The 22,308-nt window shown below is 41.2% G+C and overlaps 1 protein-coding gene across 2 annotated transcripts; it reads left to right on the plus strand.

The window, feature by feature from the left end:
* The first annotated feature begins 206 nt into the window (after window positions 1-206).
* SLC35G1 (solute carrier family 35 member G1) lies at window positions 207-10,137 on the plus strand. Of its 2 annotated transcripts, none has more exons than XM_033404916.2 (3): window positions 207-426; window positions 4,935-5,115; window positions 7,087-10,137. In XM_033404916.2, the coding sequence occupies exons 1-3, from the start codon at window positions 300-302 to the stop codon at window positions 7,823-7,825; spliced, it is 1,047 nt and encodes a 348-aa protein (XP_033260807.1). In that variant the 5' UTR covers window positions 207-299; the 3' UTR covers window positions 7,826-10,137. The 2 variants fall into 2 exon arrangements, with proteins under 2 accessions (XP_033260807.1, XP_004279466.1); XM_004279418.3 differs by having other exon boundaries at window positions 208-477.
* Window positions 10,138-22,308: the final 12,171 nt, after the last annotated feature.

Here is a 22,308-nt window from a genome sequence, read left to right on the forward strand (position 1 = left end):
AAGGATGATTCCAAGACGCTCGCCAGTCTAGCCAGACTGCAGCAGAGGGGTGGACGCCTTGGGGCCAGGCCCGGGCACCGCAGTTGAGCTGGGAGGCGACCGGCCCTCCCCTCGGGGACCTGAAGGTGAGAGGGTAGCAGAGGACGAGCGCGGTTCCCCGTGGAGGGGGTGGGGAGGCGAAAGGGCCGCACGCGCATGCGCCGCACCGCCACCTCCGCGGGCCGGAAGAGCGGAGCAGTGGAGCCGCGGCTGCCGGCGCCAGACGCCGCGGTGGCCGCGGGGAGATCGCCGGCTGGGCGATGCGGCCCGTGGACGACACTGGGGCCGCCAAGCGGCTGGAGTCCGGGCTGCCGCTGGTGGACATCCCGCCCCCGGGCTCCAGGCAAGAGTCGGCGGCCACCGAGGTAGCGGAGACGCCCGGCCCCGGTGGGTGCTGGCAGTGTCCTTCCTTGCCGTGCGGCTCGCGCGCGGAGCAGGGTGAGTGCGGCGCACGGACCCTGGTGCGGGTCTCGCCCGTGGGGGACCGGGCGGGCGCCAGCGGTGGGGGTCCCCGCTGCCGCCGGCCGGGGGCCCCGTGTGGACCGCGCCCCCCCCTTCCCACCCTGCTCGGAGCTCGTGAACACCCTCGTGCTGTCACCTGGGGGCGGGGGGGGGGTGCGGGCTGTAAAGCAGAAGCCCCCCGCGCCCCCGTCGGCGGGAAGAGCGGAGAAAGTTTCTGATTGTTTTGGAACCCATTTGGGATTCTGAAACTGTTCTTATAATTAAAGTGATTAAAGTGTTACGGGCAGGATCATGGAGTCAGATTGCCATTCGGTGCGCCCTGCCCGAGATTGGGAGTCAGGGAGAAAGGCCATCCCGCAGCTGGCCGAGGTTGGGAGGAAGCTAAGCAAGAAAACTGATCTCAATGTAAACGGTGTTGCTTGAAGAGGAAGTTGAAAAGCATCGAGTCTAGAAAAACGTTTGTCTCAGAGTTTTAGAATCTTGGGAAGGCAGAGTTGAGTGGGACTACTACTGGTTCTTAACCTTTTTGAGTTACAAGGAATTTGTAGCAACTGATGCAAAATGAGACAGAGGCACAATCTTACAAACACGGGTAAGAGGTTCACGGACCCGCCTCCAAAGCCAGGGACCCCGTGTGAGAAACCCTTCATCTTGTTCAATGTCTTCCTTTCACAAATGATGAAATTGAGGCCTGGGAAGGTGAGGGCTTTGGGAGGGTTTTTTTGTTTTGTTTTGTTTTTTCGAAGATCTAGCATGTGTGGATGAGACACTTCACAGGTCCGGGCAGCACCAGGGATAGGATCCCAGTTTGCTAGCGACCCAGCCCAGAGCCCTTTCTCCTAGCCCCAAGCACATTCCTCCTTAAACTCCACCACCCACCTGGAGCAGCTTCCTCAAAGAAAAGAGTAACAGGCAGATGTCCTTTCAAGACAAAATTACACAGTCTGCACCACCTCATCCTCTGGATCACCTCCCTTAAGTGTGACCTGGGATTTCTATGTCTCTTAGCCGATCCCGCTTTCTGTCTGCACTTCTTGAGAGTCAGAAAATTCACACATTTTGTGGAGAGACAAACCCCAGGGAGATGGTTCTTGCTGCATTTTTGTCCTTCATGCTAAGAGAAATGATCAGGTTTCTGATCATTTATGTAAGGGTTACCTTCAGCTGAGCTGACCAGATGTGCAGCTTTGAAGAAGTCAGCTTCTCATCTTAGCATCCTATGGCTGAATGTTGTTACGATGGACGGCTGAGTTAGTCCTTGCAAACTTTTAAATGATTCCCCTGTTTGTGAACCAAAGAGGCATACTTCAGGCAGAAGGTGGCAAAACCTACGTAAGCAGTTGCACCTAAGAATCTTGAGGGGTCTTTTAATTTCAAAGAAAGTTGCTAATAATAAGACTTAGATAAAGTGACCAGATAATATTCCAAAAGCGGGATTGCCATAGAAACACTTTAACACCCCCACCACCACCGTACTGTGGTCATTGAACTTTGTGACAGTATCATTTTAGCTTCTTAACCCAATTGGTTATCTCAAGAAAGTTCATTTTCAAGTTCAGGTTGAAACTGTTACCCATTTTTCTTACATTCTTGGATAACCTTCCCAGACAGCACACCGCTATCCTAAGACATCTGTTTATTTTCTTGAGGGACAGTGTGGGTCTTAGACTGAAGCAAGGAGAAGAAGTTGTCTTAAGTCTGTGCCTCACATCCCCCTGGAAGGAGTGAGTTCCTTAGGGTAGCAGTGGCCCTGAAACCAGTAGAGCATTTTACAGTGACCGAGGTCCTATTTCAGTGGGTCTAGGGTAGGGCTGGCATTGAAGTTTTAAAAGTTCCTCAGTTGATTCTAATTCCCAACCTGGGTAGTGAATCACCAGTTTAAAGCAGAGGATAGAGAAAGTGAGCAACTTTTCAGTTTTCTTCTGACTCAGGAAATCGCACTGTGGCCACTTACTTAACTTGAATTATTTAGAGTTGCCAAATTATTAGATATGTTTTCAGTGGAATATGATCATGGAAGCATATTACATCGGCAGATGCCTCTTTGGATTATGCTACTCTCTTGTCCATCTCCTTTGACAGAGAGAATTGAAATTACTATTCTGTAAGAGACTGAGGTCTGCCTGAGGAGAACCAGTCCTCAGTCTTATAACAAATAATCAAGTTAAACTAGACCTTGTAACTTAAAGTTTTAAAAGAGTTAAAATATCATGTTAAGTTAAAATATTCCTGGAGAAAATTTTAAAAGTTTAGGTTGGAGAAGATCCTTGAAATATAGACCAGGGAGATGTTTTCTGTCCTCGATCTTCCTATTCTGTTCTTTCTGAGGGTGTAGGTTCTATGTAAGGATTGGGTTTCTTTTAAGAAAAACTATTTTGGGGCTTCCCTGGTGGCACAGTGGTTAAGAATACGCCTGCCCATGCAGGGGACACAGGTTCGAGCCCTGGTCCGGGAAGATCCCACCTGCTGCAGAGCAACCTAGCCCGTGCACCACAACTACCGAGCCTGCGCTCTAGAGCCCGCGAGCCACAACTACTGAAGCCCATGTGCCTAGACCCTGTGCTCCGCAACAAGAGAAGCCACCGCAATGAGAAGCCTGCACACCGCAACGCAGAGTAGCCCCTGCTCACCGCAACTAGAGAAAGCCCGCGCACAGCAATGAAGACTCAACACAGCCAAAAATAAAAAATAAATAAATTTATAGAAAGAAAACTATTTTATTTGGACCTGAATTCTGAAATTTCAGAAACTGACCTCTAAGGCTGACCAGAGCCAATACCTGTATTTTGTGGTGCTTAACTTGGAAGTCTTCTAAAGCTTCCTTCTCATGGGCTGAGTGGGTATGTGCAGTTTGGTTCCTACAGTATCTGAGCACATAGATATAGAACACAACGTGGAGGATTCGGGTACTTATAATGGATAACCTATTACGTGATGACTGCTAGCTCCAGGTCATTCTCTTCAGCAGTACACCTAGAACAGGAAAAGGTGGAGACCACTGACCAGAATGGCATCTTTTACTACAAAGGCTGAAGTGTACCCCCAGGAAGATTGTGCATCATCAGAGTTTGGTCCCACTTTGCAAACTGTTTGTCACTTGTGGGCAAAGGTATCTAATTAACATGAGGATGTTGAAATGTATTACCTGGTGTTTGTGTTTATCAGAAAAGGGCATTAAAACAAACAAACTTTGTGCAATACTGTTTTATGGCTGAGTAACCCATTGTAAATTCCTAGATTGGAATGATAATCCTTGTTTTACTACAAATTGCATGTGCCTACACATCCTTCACCTCTGCTATGCTCTTAACTAACAAGGGCCAGTACTGTGTTTCCTTCCTATTCTGTCCTTGTTTTTGTGTTCGTTTCAAAAAAGAAAAAAAAAATATTCCTCAGTGTGTGGCCTATCTTTTAAGTTCTCTGCTTACCCTGTTGCATTTTGCTGTCCTCTGAATGATGGGGGTGAGATTGAAAGCAGGTTCTACTCCTGTCTTAGGCAGCTGTTTAAGACAGAGGCAGTGGCTGCTCCTACAGACTGTCATTAATGGATTGAATACTTGATGCCCTGGAGAAAGCAGAAGTTTCCTGGTTCAGATCAAACCAAGAATTAGATGGCAGTCCTGTTTTTTGTTTTTTTAAATTTTTAAGCACTTTTAAGCACTTTTAAGTACTAAGTCAGAGGGATAGATAACCTAGCCCCTGGCCTCAAAGAGTTTATGTTCTAAATGGAAGATAAGTCGTAAACCGTGAAAACTTTAAGATCTCCTTAACTGTTCAAAATAACTAAACAGAGAGCCTTCTCAGATTATGCTTTTGCCTGTGGTGTTAGACCCTACATCATTCCACGAAATTTTCTTATATTATTTCCTTCAGCAATTATTTATTCAGGGTCTTCCATGGGCCAGGCCTGAACAGGGCAGCTGAGATCTTAGCCCTGGAGGAGCTTACAGGCTTGTGGGGGAAGTCAGCTAATCAAGAAGTAGCCATATCACACAGTTAGGACCTGTTTTCCAGAAAAGAACACTTTCTACATAAAGCCGAGTTCACCAGTGAGATGATATAAAATATCACTTGGAAGCATTTTTCTCTAGCCATCTTGATAAGCATTTCTTAAAGATTTCTTTCACCATCTTGGCAAGCTTTTTACTTCCTTTTGACTTTAGGAGTGAGGGATGAGTCTTCAGTGAGACAAAGAGATCCATTTTATAGGGTGAACTGCATTCTAAAAAGGTAGGTTTAAATTGTTGCCCTTTGTCTATGGTTCTTTATTCTTCGTGGGGAAAATGGTTCAGATCCAGAGAACGGATATGCTTAGGAGGTAATTTTTGTAGGCTGTTAGCTATTAATATTGTTCCATTTTTCTCAATTTCTAAGTAAAAGTGATTAAACATACCCTTGGAAGCAAGGACTAACCAGAATTTAATCTTTTTCAGAAGCTGAGAAGAAAGCACCCTGTCCTGGACTTGGCTTGTTTTACACATTATTGTCTGCGTTCCTCTTCTCAGTGGGCTCTTTATTTGTTAAAAAAGTGCAAGACATCCACGCTGTAGAAATTAGTGCATTCCGATGTGTGTTCCAAATGCTAATCATTATCCCTTGCTTAATATACAGAAAGTAAGTATTTCGTACCTGCAAAGTAGAAGGTATTAATAAATGTTTGTAAATCTTTTGACCTGCTTAAATTATCTACTCTACAGACTCTGCTTTATCTCTCTCATAGCTTTACCAGTCCCTACACCCTTTGGCTCAGATTAATGAAAAGTCACAAGGATCCACCCACAGAAGATGCTCTCATTAGCACCAACCACATGCCCAAACAAAGGAGGAGAAAGAGATTCAGTTATTTACCACCCCCTATTTTGAGAACAAAGCTTTCCTTGTACAATTCCCCCCATCTTGTACCACCCTCCCTCTTTCCTTTGGCGTAACTAGTATTTGGAAGAAAAAAGTAAACAGGAGGAAACAGTAGTGTCTCCTAGTGTCAGAGGTTTCTTTAAGTAGAACAGGCTGCTCTCCTACCAGGGCAGACAGAAGGTTACAGTAATAATATTTAGGTCTTCCCACTAGGGTGCCATGGGAAAGGGGAAAGGGGATCTTGAGAAAGGCCTCTTTAGCTCTTTTCTTGTTCAGTGTCCTCATCTGTAAACTGGAGGGAATGATATCCTTTGTCCTCTACCCTGTACGAAAACTGTAGTCCCCATCCTTACTCTTCTCTCCCCGCCCAGCCTCCCTTCCCCTTCTACATGGACCCCATACACACACCCTCCCCAGGTGAAAATTATACCTCCCCCACACTGTTGTAACCTCTACAGACCCCCGTGTACTTAGACGCCTGGGAGGAGCGCCTGTTGGGTTCCTGGTGGCTGTCTGGCTCTTTTTCTTTTTGGGTAAAGATGCTTAAACTCCAGATTAAAAGCTTCAGTCACTTGCTACCAAAGTCTCTTTGTATCTATAACTCAGTGCAGATTTACTTAGAATAGTTTCACTCCTTATCCCAAGTCTTTGGTGAAAAAGGTGAAAATCCTCTAAGATCAGAAATATTGTCAGAAATTCCCGTGTAGGTGTGGACAAGTCACAATATTTTAGGAAACGATGGTAGGTAAGACTTCAGAAATGTCTAAAGGTGGCAACAGACCACTGATGCTAACACAATCATTCTCTCCATTTTGGAGTAAAGGTATTGGCAGGAAGGCACTTAGAAGAATTTTCTTAAGTTGTTGGCACTAATCTGTTTTGACCCATTTTATGTTTCACTATCATGAAGAACTCTCAAAGTATGGACCAAAGGTGACCACACTTTCATTTCTAACTCCAGAGACCAAGGGCTCCCTATATCAAGCCTAGACGCTGCTCTAAAAAGGCCAGCTTTGGCACAGACCAGTGAGCCGCACCTAGCCAGGAACTTACAAGTACTCTGCTTCGTAAATATTTCAGTGTAAAGCATTTGAGCAGCAGTTGTTACATTTATCCGAATGCTACAGTTTCTTTTCCAGCGTATTTTAACTCTTTTCCTAAGGAGAACAATGAAAAGTTGTCTCATATTCAATGGCTGAAATAAATTTTAGCATTGCTTTCAGCTGTAACAGAAAAACTCACTAAGATTGAGAATGCACACTCGCATTCCCAAGTTTTCTTATACAGGGCAGCTAAATAATGAAATTGTATTTATTATAAAAATAACACTTTTCATTATAGAAAATTTGGGGAAAATAAATAGAAAGGAAAATTACCTATGAGTCCACCTATTAAGGTATAACCATGATGAACATTTCAGTATATTTTCCTTTTTGTCTTTTTTGCAGGCATGTACCTATACCTAGGGAAAATAATATCTATATTTGCTGACTTATACTATTTATGTATTTCTCTTGTGCTATTTTTGATTCTACTGTGAACACTTTAATGTCATTAGCTATATTTAGGAAACACTTTCTAAAAGGTGTATAATAGTTGTAGACATAATTAATTTACTATTGCCTTGTTTTCTGATAGTTAGGACTTTTAAGATAATGCTTAATTTAAAAATGTAATTTGAAAACAAATACCGAGTTCATTTAATATGCATTCCTTCCTTTGAATTTACAGAACTGGGTTTATAGGCCCCAAAGGTCAACGAATCTTCCTCCTTCTCAGAGGAGTCCTTGGTTCTAGTGCCATGATCCTTTTATACTACGCCTACCAGTCAACATCCCTCGCTGACGCTACGGTTATCTCATTTAGCTGTCCAGTGTTTACATCTATAATTGCTTGCATATTTCTCAAGGAAAAGTATAGCCCTTGGGACGCTGTCTTCACTGCATTCACAATCACCGGAGTGATCCTTATCGTGAGGCCGCCATTTTTGTTTGGTTCCGAAGTCGTGGAGACGGATAAAGACTATTCAGTTCACCTGAAGGGTGCTTTCGCAGCACTTGTACACGCTGTGTTTGCTGCCGTTACTTTAGTTATCCTGAGGAAAATAGGGACATCTGTGGACTACATGTTGAGCATTTGGTATTATGTAGTAGCTGGCCTTACCGAGTGCATCGTTGCCCTTTCTATATTAGGAGAGTGGAGTCTGCCGCACTGTGGGTTGGACAGGCTATTTCTCATACTAATTGGGCTGTTTGGTTTGGGAGGTCAGATGTTTCTCGCAAAAGCCATTCAAATAGAAAAAGCAGGACTAGTAGCATTAATGAAGACTATGGATGTGGTCTTCGCTTTTATCTTTCAGATTATTTTCTTTCATGATGTACCGTCGTGGTGGACAGTGGGTGGCTCCTTATGCGTAGTAGCCAGTAGCATTGGAGCGGCCGTTCGTAAATGGTACCAGAGCTCCAAATAAAGCATCATTGCTGAAATGTGTATTTCTTTAAAGTACACCATCACCCAGTTGAGACATACCACCCGCATACACACCTGGAAAATCTGCATTTACTTCACTGACTATATACATTTCATAGTTAAGCTACCATTTTTGAATATGGTATGTCTTTAATTAGTTGAGGATAGCCAGTCAGTTGGGTGTAGCAATTATTATTTTTTGTGTGTGTCAGTTATTTTTTGGTTTTGGTTTTGGCTTTGGTTGTTGGGGTGGCATTTGGTAAGAGAACACATCATTAGTTGAAGAAAAACTGCACAATTTTTTATGACTCTTAAGTATAAATATATGTAATTTTTAAAAGTGTATTTTTGGTACTGATGGGATATAGGTGGGAAGAAATTTTAGATTCTCTTTTAGCAGTGTAGAGGCTAAGAAACTTATTGATAATAATGCTGCTGTATAATTAGTGTTGTGTTGAGAATTCATTTGAAATGTAATCCCATTTAGGAGGCCAAAGCTGGAGTAGGTGCCTACTTAATGGTATTAATAAAACAAATGAATTAGCCTTATTTTCAAGGCTTTTATAAATTATTGTCATTCTTTTAACCCATATTTGTGCCTTTTCACTCTAATGCTGAAATTTTCATACATAAACTTAAAAAAAAAATCTTTAAATCACCGAATTTGGCTAATAGTGTTCTGTTTTAGTGGCATTATCATCTGTAGCTACATTCTGTAAGTCTAATTGTCCTCTGTTTTTTTTGAAACTGCACTAAATTTTTCTTAACTTTCTAAGTTAAGGTGTTTAAAAATCATAAGAAAGAAATCTTGGCATGGCCAGTGTGCACATTTCCATCCTGAAATGTTTTCCCTATACTAGAAATGTGATTTTCTATAAATTCTCCTTGAATTTATGGTGTGATGCCAAATAAAATTTTCTCAGGGCTTTATTAGGTTGAACCATAAGAAATTGATGAGATTTTACCTTTTTAACTTACAAAAACCATAGTTCCTTATGGTTCACCCTATTAAGATACCTCTCTTACCTTCTAAACCAAATACTTAGGGGACTTTGGAGTATATTTTTTTAAAATTACTTTTTAAAATACAGTAATCCTAGTAAACTTATTTTTGTAGTCTTTTTCCCTTATGGAGTTATATATAATAATGCTTCATGTTATATAGTAAATGTAAAGACCTGTGAATCCATGGTCGATTGATTTTTGTAGTTTCTTCAATAGGAAAACAAAATCACTGTTAAATTCTAGTATATCAGTATGATATTAAGTGTCAGTGCTGCACCATGATACTAACATCATGAATTCAAACACATTTTATGTCTGGAACTTCATCAGGCCAGTATTCTGCAGTTAAAGAGAGAATGTAATATTTAGGAAACCTTGGGAGGTTAATCAGGAAGTAGAGAGTACACGCAAATGGCTCTTTGTCACAGTGAACTCTTTACTGGTGAGGCTATAATGGTCTCCAGCTCTTACTGTGTCAGAGCTCTTATCTTAAGCCTACAGATTTGAAAGATTATAGGCTCTTTCCCACTGTTTCATCACAATTCTTCCGAAGTAAGAAAGAACTTGGGCTTCTGAGGTTTATGCCTTGGTGAGAAAAGGATCTTTTCCAGTAGTTCCAAGAGGAAATTTTTGGCTTGCTGATCTTCCCAGGTGCTTCCCACCAGATAAATCCTAAATGGTCTATTTAGGAAAGTCACACTATCTTTATAACTTTAGCCTAATCTGCAATATTAGAGTTTAGAGTTGCAAAAGCATCATTTTGCAAGTATGTTAGATAATTATAGAATTAGAGTGTCTTAGGGCTCAAGGGTTAGAGTCCTCTTGTAGGAGACATGCTCCATGTTTAGGGATGCTAGGGAGGGGACCTGCCCAAGATCCCTCCTTTAGTTCCATGATTAAGTACGGAAAGTAAACCACTGCTTGAGCTACATAAGGTAAATGAACTCTCAGGGAACCCTCTCCTGGTTCTTTACCTTGCACAATTAAAGAACCTATGGGACCTTGAAAGTTAAATGCCTTTGGGCCTGTACACTAGAGACATGTTTTATTTCAACAGTGTGGTTTAAGTGCTTGAATGTCACAATATATGACCAAAGTTGGAGAAAATGTTTCTTCTCCCAACTTTTACAGGGTGTGACTCTTAAATACTTTTATTATGTCCAGGGTATATACAAGGATATGTATTGTAACAATTATGGGTGCGTATATTTTGCAAAGACTGTAGTTCCTATATCTTGAAAAGGGAACTATTTTCATAAACTGGTTTTATTTTATAATTGCTAATAAAATTAATATGAAAGAAAACTATATTTTGGTTTTTATGATTATAGCATATGTGCTAGCTAATATACCTTATTTCTTTTTTCATCCATGTGCTTCAAAATGTACTTCTTAAGGAGATTGACCTCTGGCCATTCAGTTATGATGTAATAAGTTTCAAATTATTTATCTGTCTCTCTGATACTGTTACATCAAATCTAACGTCTCAGAAATAAAGGTCCTAATCTTCTGTTCCAGTGAGGCCTTTATTTTTCTAGATCCTCAGAGCTTGGAGCAGCTTTTGTGCCTATAGCTAATCTGTTACTAAGTCATGGAGTGTCTGTCTTCTTATTGTCTTGTGAATTCTTCTTTCCTCACCTTTCCACTGCTGCCGTCTTAGTCTTAGTCCGAGACTTATCACCTCACACCTGAATCACCACAACAGTATCCTGGTTATCTGCTTCTAGACTCTTTGTTCCACTCAGATCCTTGTTCCACTGCCAGACTAATCTTCCTAAGGCCCTGCTTTCATTGTTACTCTGGTTCTCATGTAGCCATAGCCATGCCTTCTTATGTACCACATCACATCCAAATTATTCATCTAACCCTATTCCTACTTTTCCAACTTGATTTCTTGTGTCCCAATACAAATTTGATACTCGGGTCAGTCTCCCCACCAACTCCCACATTTGCCAAGAGATCCCTTCCTTTGTGTTTCGCCTGCTTTCTTTGCCCTCTCTTCTTTGCCCTCTCTTCTTTGCCCTCTCAAGCCTCTTAGTCTCCAGCGGCTCAGCTGAGCTTCTGTTTCTTCCACTGTCTCCAGCTTCTCCCACCCATACTAGTCCACCTTGGAAGAATGGATAAAACACTGGATTAGCTGTCTGAAGATCTGGGTGTGGTGTAATCACTTTCCAGCCAGGCCCTTCCACTTAGTGTCCTTGAGCCTGTTTTCCTCATTTGCTTCAATTATTAAATAGAAAAATATTACTTGCCCCAACCCATGTTACAAATAAGTGTCATAGAAGGACTTGTAGACCCCAAAGGAGGACAAAAACACTTAAGTATTGAACTGTGGTTACTATGGTAGAGTTGAGCATTCACTTCCTCTTCAAAATGATGCCTAGCGCAGGGTCCTTCCCCCTGAGCAGTCTCACCAGGAGTGGTATGAACAGTTTTCCGGATTACAAACCTCATTTAGCTCCCTCCTGCTGGCACAGAATTCTACTGTTTGACAGCTCTAATTTTCTGGCTGATCTGCCCATGTAGGGCTGCCAATGGTCACCAGTCTTTTTATCTTACCCATAGGTGTCACCGTCTTTCCAGTTCTGGCTTTAGCTCTGTGAGTATCACACTTGGCTCTGACTAGGGGGGTGAGACTGATTCTCTGTGTGTTTCACATGCACCATTCTTCAAACTCAGCATGGCTCTTCTAGCCTCTTATCCTTTCACCCAATAAGCATAATTAGTCTACTGAGGGTAATCCAGTAGGAAGAGCCAGATCTCTTTGATAACATGCTGGCCTCTGATCTAGGTGTAGGGAGCCATGGTCAGTACTGGGCATGATGATTTGGTAATTACAGTGTAGGCTGGGCATGTGAAGCCTGGGCATTACCCCAAACACACTACTATATGACCCCTTTGGTCCCTTACATCAAATCTAATACAGCTACCATATTCACTTAGAGTTCTGCAAGAGGGACCCTCTGTGATCCACAAAGACCCATTCAAGATTTAGCCTATTTGAACACCAGATTTGGAAAACCAGTTCACAAAGAACCCATGAATCTTGACACTGCCCATCACTTCCTGGAAATGGTGGGTGAGGATTTATAGCAGGAGGGTAAGGAGCAGACATATCTGGTATCAAGGTAGGGCAGAAAATGTTCTACCATAGAAGTCCAGTCCACAAGAAAAGGTTCCACTGGGTTCCACAAGGTGCTATGCCAGCTATCACCTCCTAAGCCAGATTTACAACACTATGAAACAATGCTTATTTTTATCACTAATTAAAAAAAATAGTTACTTTTCATAAGAAAAGTTATTATTTATGTTATAATGGAATCATTTTAAATAAATGGAAACTTTTTAGTTTTGCTTTTAAATATTGTAAAATATATATATCCCACATGAACCAGAAGCTCTTTGGAGTCCAGTCCTCAGAAATGTTTAAGAGAGTAAAGGGGTGCAAGACCAAAAGCTTTCTGAGCCATAGGTTTCATAGAGGTATCAAATTTGAAACCTTAAAAAACAAAGATTAAACCCATCCCTTCTATTTCATGAGGTTCTGACAGTCTGAAATGCAGCTAAATATCAGTTTGTAAATTAGAAACCTCTTTAATGTGGAGTTTAATTTTAGAATTGTGAAGTTAAATAACTCTAAATCTATATAAGAGGTCCAGATTATGTACCCGAGAGAGAGCAAAGGAACAATGAGAATCCAATTAGCCCATGGTCATTGGGTCATATCAAATTGTCTCCATTACTTCCTATGTATGTGCTTTGGTTCCTTGGTATGTGTACTTTAGAAAACTCAGAAGACTTTGCTACTCTGTAGGGTAGCACATGCATTGATACAACTTTTAGGAAGGGCAATTTGACATCGATTAATTTACAGATGCACATATTTTTTCACCCAGAAATTCCATTTCAGGAATTTGTCTTATAGATATACTTGCTTACTGAAAAATGACATATACAAGATTATTTATTACAACATTACTTAATAGCAAAAAACAGAACTAGCCTGAATGTTCCTCAGTAGGGTACTGGTTAAACAAGTAATGGTACATACACAAAATACAATGGCATTAAAAGTAAATTAAGCCACACCATTGTAAAGCAATTATACTCCAATAAAGATGTTAAGAAAAAAAAAACTAAATTAAGAGAGAGCAAGGGAGCTTTGCATGCATGGATGTGGGATAATCTTCAAGATTAAGTAAAAAAAGCAAGATTTCAGATAGTAGCAGAGTGTGTGATCAATTGTGTAAAAAGAGGGTAAACAATATTCCAGGAAGATACACAAGAATCTGGTGACATTGGTTGCCTTTAGAGAGAAGAATCTGGCGGCTGAAGAACAGGGTGGAAAGGTGACTTTTCACTGCATCCTCTTTTATACCTTTTGAATTTTGAGCTATGTGGATATATAACCTAGTCCAAAAATAAAATAGAAAATAAAACTGGTAGAACAAAAACAATAAGATGACTTGACAGAAAAGAAAAGAGGGGATGAAAGAGAGAAATAGAGAGATATATACAGACATACAGACATACATAGAGAAATGTTTATTGTTTTAATCTGATTTATCACCTGGCTCACCATCACTGACTTCCTTTTACTTTCTCCTCTTTCCCTTATCCAGCTTACAAATCAGACTTAAATTCCCACTTCATGACTGAAGAAAACACAAAAGAAAAATCTGAATTTTCCCTAAGATCCCCCAAAACATTGCCCAGCTGTGAGCCAAATATCTGCCTTTCCACAGCACCAAAATGATTTTTTTTAATTAAAAAAATTTTTAAAAATATTTATTTTGGCTGTGTTGGGTCTTAGCTGCGGCACGCGGGCTCTTTTGTTGTGGCATGCAGGCTTATCTCCCTAGTTGTGGCACACGGGATCCAGAGCGCACGGGCTCAGTAGTTGTGGCGCGAGGGCTTAGTTGCCCCGCGGCATGTGGGATCTTGGTTCCCCAACCAGAGATTGAACCCGCGTCCCCTGCATTGGAAGGCAGATTCTTAACCACTGGACCACCAGGAAAGTCCCAAATTATTTTTACATGGAAAGTAATATTTATTAAACATGTCCCATCCAGGACAAGAGCTTCTTGATCTTTGTCTCATTCAATCCTTGCCAACTCTGGGAGATGGGTTGATTGGGAAATTAAAGTTCAAAGAGGTTGAAGGGGGTCACCTACCTGGTAAATTCCAGTGCCCTCACTAGTAAGTGATGGAACTGAGCCACTGTCCTAAGTCTGTCTTATCCCAAAGACCTTGACCTTTCCAGTACCTCACATCTCCTACCTAGCTGGGGTAGAATACAGGACAGGGAAACACTGTGGTGTTTGTCACTGTGGTGAAAAGATTGTTTTTTCTTTCTTTCTTTCTTTTTTCTTTTTACTTATTAATATTACTATTATTATTATTACTGGCTGCACCACATGGCATGCAGGATCTTCTCCAACCAGGGATCAAACCCGTGTCCCTGGAGTGGAAGCTCAGAGTCTTAACTACTGGATCGCCAGGGAAGTCCAAAAGGATTGTTTCTTTTTTTTTTTTTTTTTTTTTTTTTGCGGTACGTGGGCCTCTCACTGCCGTGGCCTCTCCTGCCGTGGAGCACAGGCTCCGGACGCACAGGCTCAGGGGCCATGGCTCACGGGCCCAGCCGCTCCACGGCATGTGGGATCTTCCCGGACCGGGGCACGAACCCGTGTCCCCTGCATCGGCAGGCAGACTCCCAGCCACTGCACCACCAGGAAATCCCAGGATTGTTTCTTGATTTGGGGATTTGGAGGTATGTATGCCCTTCTCCTATCTCCTCCCCTCTCATGTAGCAAGAGCTGGATGTGAGAGTATAGAAGGAGGTGACAACACTGCATATATTTTAGTTTTATTTCTTTCAATCTATTAATCAATAGTTATTGAGCAGTAGCCATGTACAATCACAGTCAAAACAAGGAAACATCAAATATTGTCAAGCCCTCAAAATGGTCAAAATGACATGCAAACATGACATATATACACATTGTGTAATCAGTACACCTGGGCTACAGCAAGATACTGCCCAAGCACCTAGAAATGAGATAGCCTTCTGAGGCCTCAAAGAAGGGAAGACCAGAGCTGTGCAGTGCTGCCTAAATACACAGACTTGAACCTTGGGCCAGCCGCATTCAGCCATAACTTCCCTAGATGCACTAGGAACATTTCTAAGGGTGTAACACACCAATCAGGAGGACTGGCCAGCCTCAGAAGCAGGAAAGGACGGTGGCTGTGGCAGACGTGTTCCCACTGTAGAGACGGGATGCACCAAGACGGGGAGTTCCCAGCTTTTCTCCCTAAAGTACCCCTAATCGCTGAGGAGAGTCCGAGGCATAGCTATAAGCATAGCAACAATACCCACTACCCTTTATTTTGTCCTTCTAGTGTCGGCTACTGTCCTAACTGCTTTTTGTGCTCTGGCTCACTGAATCCTGCAATGCTGTGGGGAAGGCTGTTTATTGTCTTCACTTCATTGTTGAGGAAACAGAGGCTTGGAGAAGTTAAATGACTTGTCCAAGGTCATGTAGCTAATAAGTGGCAGAGCCTGGGTCTTAAAATCCTCCTGTGTCAATCCCCAAGCCTCTGCTCCTGACTCTGCTGCTCTATTGCTCACCCCAAGCCTGAAGCTGCCCATGTCAAGCTCAAAAGTTCTTTGAGCCTTCATGCTTTTTAAAAAATGTATGTAATTTTTTGCATCCTAATTAATAATATATCGGTGTGTTTTAGTGTAAAGATATTATTTTAAATGACTAATTCGGTTATTTAACTTCTTATCCCCTAAATCTCTGGTACCCTAGGAAAATGTGTCAAGTTTACCCTGGGTTTGTGTACCCTCGACACCCTGCCATATAGCCCATGGGACTCTTCAACTTGATTTTAAGAAACATTATCCAAAGATCAAGCAGTCAAGCCCCCAAGCTACTAACACTACAATTATAAAATCAACACCCCTTATTCCTTGTATATCCATAGTTTATCAAGTACCCATGTGATTATAATTTGGCTTCTCACATACCTTAAGTACAAAAGAGAATGGACTAAGCAAAAGATTGAGCACCTAGTTCCCTAAACTGTTCTATTTCTCACTGTATATTAATAAAACTGGCATATGTTCCACACATGTCTCCATGTACTTGGTCATTGTGACTCTTCCCAGAGAAATATATTGTATTCCCAGCATCCCTCATCCCCTTTCTTGTAAGTAATACTCCTGTATTATTCATGGTAGCTACGCTAGCTGCTATCATACCCCGCAAATCTCAGAGATGTGTCAATGGCGTTTTATTTCTTAGTTACATCACAGTCTGATGTAAACTGTAAGCTCACTGTAGTCTCCCCTTTAAGTGATGTATATTTTACAGTTACAGCACATCTCAGCTGAGACCAGCCACATTTCAGGTGCTCAGTGGCTACATGTAACCAGTGGTTATCTGACAGCACAATTCTAGAAAGTGCTGGGAGGAAAGGAGGGTTACAGTAACAGCTACCATTGTTACTGTAACTGCCACGTGCCAGCATATTTCAAAGCTCCTTACACATTTCTCTCATTTGATCCTTGGAATAACCTTATAAGATTGATGTTCTTTTCCCTATTTTACAGTCTTAGAGCATTTAAGAGACTTGTGAGGTCACATAACTAGCAAAGAACAGAGATCTGACCCAAGGCACTTTCTAACTGATCTCATGCTTCCCATTTACAGATACAAGAAGATGAATTCCTCTGGACTTCACCCCAAAGGTCATGAAACAGCGCAGGGCCTAATCAAAGCTCAAAGGAACGGCACTAATATCACCAGTAAGGTGTGCAACCAAACCAGGCATTCCTTGTGAAAGCAAAGAGGCACCTACCATGCAGATTAGTGAAGCAGAAACAAGGTGCTAATCAACTTCCCCAGCAAAACAATATTCTTCAAGAAGCAATGGTGAGGGAATGAACAAAGTGAAGAGAAGAGGAAAGCTATGCTAACCAGACAGAGATAAGTGAGTTTGAACATTAACAAAGGGCAAAATTTGGTGATATAAAAATAATCACAACCTTGGCAGATAAACATGCAATTTCAATAAAGCAAGTGGAAGTGGATGCCACAGGTCCTACTTGTAAAGCTGCTCTTGGGAAGAGGAGGAACCAGAGCCTGGGGCCAGGTCAGGGGTTATCAGGATCGACTGTGGAAAGCAAGTCCAAGGAAGAGCCAAGGTCACAGTGGAGACAAAGATGTGCAGTCATCCAAGGTGTGCTGTTAGAACACCACGTCTGGCAGGCTCTGTACCAGCTACCAAGACAGACACAGCTGCTTACATGTGCTCGGCTAGAACTAATGCCAAAAGCAAGAATCCATATAAACAGTCCTCAATGAAAGAAGAACCTCATGCTAAACTTATTAAATCCCTACATTATGCCTTTTCTATATTTAGAGTTTAAATGTTTACTTACGAAACGATGGTAATAGTGGATTCCCATGGTTTGGATGGCTTTGTCTATCTTTATTTTTATGTCCTTACCTGGCAAATGTAGAAGTTGACAATTTTATATCGGTCCTCCAGTTTTATCACTTAAAAACATTTTAGCGGTATATAAAATCAAAAAAGCACTGCTTGAGATTCCATCCTTTTTCATGTGTACCAGATTTTGCTTCTCTCTGGTATAATTTCAACTACTCCTTCTACCCTAGCTCCATCCCCTCAGCGCATAAATATGCTCAAATCTCTTCCAAGTAAACCAAATCAAATGAAACCTTCCTTAAACTCTCCTCCCTTCCTCTCTAGATACACCTGAGCACTGGTTTCTTCTTTAACTTCCATTCTTTCCTCAACCCCCCAAGTGTTTATCCCTCTAATATTTCACACTGGCAATTGAATATTAAAAAATTTTGCAATAGTTTCTCCACCAAAATAAGGATTAATTAAAATCTATCATTCAAGTATAATGCTTTCCCTTCTAGTTGAATCACCATTAAAACACTATTGCCTTCTTCCTATCTAATCACCTTCAGAGGGCCCAGTATTACATTAAATAGTCCTTTGTCAGTTTACCTTGGGAACTTAGACAAGTTCATAAGCTCTGCGTAAGAGAAAAGCCATGTTCCAAACTGGCTTTCAAATACATTTTGTTTTTCTTTTATCTTTTTATTTTGACGTAATTTCAGAACTACAGAAACACAGTGAGAACTGTACAAATAATTCCCACTACCTTTTCACCCAGATTCCCCAAAAGTGAACATCTGAGAGTCTACAGACGTGATGCCATTTACCCCTTGCATTTTTCAGGGTTCTCCGGAGAAGCAAACCGATAGGAGATATATACATATCTTGAGAGAGATATGTATGGGCACGGGGTGGGGGGCGGCAGTTTAGATTAAGGAATTGGCTTATGCAGTTATGGGGGCTGGCAAACATGAAATATGTAGGGCAGCAGCAGGCTTGAAATTCAGGTGAGAGTTGATGTCGCATTCTCGAGTCTGGATTCCGCTGGGCAACAGGCTAGAAATCAGGCGACTGTCTACATTGCAGTCTTAAGAAGAATTTCTTCTTCTTTGGGAAACCTGTCTTTACGCTTTAAGGCCTTCAACTGATTGGATGAGGCCCTCCCACATTATGGAGTATAATCTGGTTTCCTCAAAATCTGCTGATTTAAATGTTAATCATATCTTAAGAATATCTCCACACCAATATCTAGATGGTTGTTTGACCCAGCAACTGGGCATCATCGCCTAGCCAAGTTGACACATAAAATTAACCATCATATCCCTAAAATTCTGCATTGTCTATTTCCTTCAAAAGCATATTCTCTCAATAACCACAGTAAAATTTGCAAAATCAGGAAATTAACATCAATATAATGCTAATATCTAATATACTGACTTTATTCAAATTTTACCAATTTTCCCAATAGCCAAAAAAAAAGAAAAATATATGGACAGTTCTAAATGGAACAAGAAAAATGTTTACAAGTCAGAAACTGTTACACAGAAAGTAATTTTAATGAAAGGATTGCTGATTTTTTCAGTGCTTCTAATTGAGGAAATTAAAAGTTGGCCATTCTCTGATGGACTCAATCAATTTTTGGAAGTTGATATTCAAAATCCCAAAGTCTGGTACCTGGCTAGAGATTCCATCCTTTCTCATATGCTTTAAGAACTTGTTTTTCTAATTCCTCAAACTTTCCACTTCTATTGGCCCTCCTTCTGCATATAAATATATTCATGTCTCTTCCATCTTCAAGCCAAACAAAAGCAAACGAATCCTTTTCTAAGTCCAACCTTTCCTTTTTGCTGTTATCCTAGTTCTTCCCACCAAACTTAGACTTCTAGAAAGAATCACCCACACCTGTCTCATATTCCTCCTCCCCACCCCATTTACTCCTCAGTTTAGTAGATACCAAATCCATCTATGTCCCTTTTCCTTGCTTGAATATCACCAATTTTGTTTGCTCAGGGAAAATGACCCACAACCCAACCTCAGGAGAGGGGCTAAGGTGGGAGTGAATTTCAATTACCATGATGATCTAATCCACTTGCCAGTGATTGGCATAGAAAGGGGCAAAGAAAACAATGCTGGTTAATGAGATGAGAAGGAAAGTTTATAGGCAATATCTCTGGGAAAGATTTTCTAATTCTCACAATGAGGTTTCTGATAAGAACCTTTTCTGCTTTGTAAGGAGGTGATGCTTGGAGCCACTGCAGCCTCTTGTAACCATGAGGACATCTAGCCAAAGGCATCCATTGACTGATAAAACTCAATGGCACTATGAGTGGCAGTTAACATTTTGCAAGCTAGCAAATCATTTATCAGACAATTAGTCATTTATCCCCCCAGTATTCAAGGTAATAAAAAAAATCCATTATTTAAAAACTTTATTTTTCAATTTTTAAACATCCTAATTATTTACTAATATTGCAAAGCATTATTTCTTATCCTCCCTTTTTTTCCATTTTTTGCAAATGCACATTATTTCAGTTATGTTGTATAAAATGAGCTATTGATGGATACCTTAAGAATTTAACCACTGGGGACTTCCCTGGTGGTGCAGTGGTTAAGAATCTGCCTGCCAATACCGGGGACACGGGTTCAAGCCCTGGTCCGGGAAGATCCCACATGCTGTGGAGCAACTAAGCCCGTGAACCACAACTATTGAGCCTGCTCTCTAGAGCCCGCGAGCCACAACTACTGAAGCCCGCGTGCCTAGAGCCCGTGCTCCACAACAAGAGAAGCCACCGCAATGAGAAGCCTGTGCACAGCAACGAAGAGTAACCCCTGCTCGCCAAAACTAGAGAAAGCCCGCGCACAGCAATGAAGCCCCAACGCAGCCAAAAGTAAATAAATAAATTAAATAATTAAAAAAAAAAGAATTTAACCACTGGACATGGTATTATATTTAAGACAAAATTCCAAGGGCCCACAAGTTAGCTTTTAAATAATAATTTGCACTGGAATGTCCAGGGAACCATCAGTTAATGGCAGTGTTCTGTTAGTCATGGTTCTCAGCTTTCCAAATCAACATGAATTACTTTAATGTAATATTTTTCTAAGGTTCTGTGCACTTTATTGTGTATGGTCCTTTGAAAAGGCTGCCCGGCAGCTTGGTCTATGATTTTTCAGCAAAGATAGCAGAAGTATTCCAAACAGGAAAGCTTTAAAGATTCTGAAATCATTTACAGAAAATCATTTAGTGAAGTGGCTTAGTACTCATTATCAAAGAATGTTGATTTGGATGTCTGCCTGGACTACACTTTAGGGAAAAAAGAATTGTCAAAATACCTTTGAGGCTATACACGCAGGATCCCCTTGGTTTAGAGCTCAGTTTTACCAGTAGATGTCGCTATAGTCAGACATTATTTTAGAAAAAGATAAAGGTGACCTCATTAGCATTTAAAGGCTGTCAGGGGGAGAAGCAAACAAGCTCTTCTACACCTAAACATGTGCTCCTTTTTTTAAGAAAACGCAGTAGGCATCTAATAAGTGTTTTCTGAGTGAATTAATAATCAATGTATATTAATTATTCTGCCTTGAAATCTTTGTGACTGAGTTATGTTGATGTAATAACATAACATGTCAGAGGCAAAGCTTTAGAATTTCCAAAATAAAAATGAGCTCTAAGATATGAGCAGACAAGTTTGAAGAAAACAACTTGTCTAGAGTCCATTTATGAGATGGGGCATGAGAATTCAAGCAATTCGACTTCGCAGACATTAACTGCATCCCTCCTATGTCAGCAATGAGCGAGCTTCTACTAGAAACAGCGGGAGATGTGGTACCTAGGGCTCCATGGGAAAGTGAAGCAGAGGCCATTTGTTCTGTCCTCAATCCGTGAAAGGGGGAAGGGGTAGATTTTCCTGGCAACACAGTCAGACACAAGTTCTCAAATCTGGGAGAAGGGGCCAAGAAACAATTCCCACTAGCTCATTTAACACCCACTTTCCCTTTTTTTAGCAGAGGTTGGCCTGCACATGACATAAAGACATTATGCAAGCAGTTTACAAAGCTGTCATATTATTCAGAGGTTTGATACTGATTATGTATATAATACGCATTATATTCATTTTGAGTACTTGCTATGGGGCACACTCTGTACCAAGTCCCTTATCTGATTTAATCCTCCCAAAAGCTCTGTGAGGCAGGAAATTTTATTATCCTCATTTTTAGAGATGAAGTGTCTGAAAAACATGGGGCTAGGGGATTGAGTGGTTAAACAACTTATCCAAGATCACCCAGTCAATGAATGGTAGAACAAGAGTCAAACCTAGCCCTGTGTATAGCACTCTGCTGTGCTCTTTCTTAGTTCGTTATTCCAAGGCAACAGGCTCTATTAGTGTTTGATCAGATAAAATCTGGAGTCACATTGTTTAAGGTGACTTTACCCGCACAGAAATAAACTCACGTATATATAGTCAGTAAATTTACCATAAAGAAGCCAAGAGTATACAATAAAGGACAGTCTCTTTGATAAACGGTATTGGAAAACTGGATATCTACATGCAAAAGGATAAAACTGGATCACTACATTACACACCATACACAAAAATTAATTTAAAATGAATTAAAGGGACTTCCCTGGTGGCGCAGTGGTTAAGAATTCGCCTGCCAAGGCAGGGGACATGGGTTCAATCTCTGGTTTGGGAAGATCCCACATGCCACGGAGCAACTAAACCTGTGAGCCACAACTACTGAGCCAGCACTCTAGAGTCCCGAGCCACAACTACTGAGCCCATGTGGCACAACTACTGAAGCCCGTGCGCCTAGAGCCTGTGCTCCGCAACAAGAGAAGCCACCTCAATGAGAACCCCAAGCACCGCAACAAAGAGTAGCCCCCTCTCTCCCCAGCTAGAGAAAGCCCATGCGCAGCAACAAAGACCCAGTGCAGCCAAAAATAAATAAATAAAATAAATAAATTTACAAAATGGATTAAAGACTTGAACATAAGACCTGAAACCATAAAAATCCTAGAAAAAAACAGGCAGTAAGCATCTT

The sequence above is a fragment of the Orcinus orca genome, chromosome 14, assembly GCF_937001465.1.
Source record: "Orcinus orca chromosome 14, mOrcOrc1.1, whole genome shotgun sequence".
NCBI lineage: Eukaryota > Metazoa > Chordata > Mammalia > Artiodactyla > Delphinidae > Orcinus > Orcinus orca.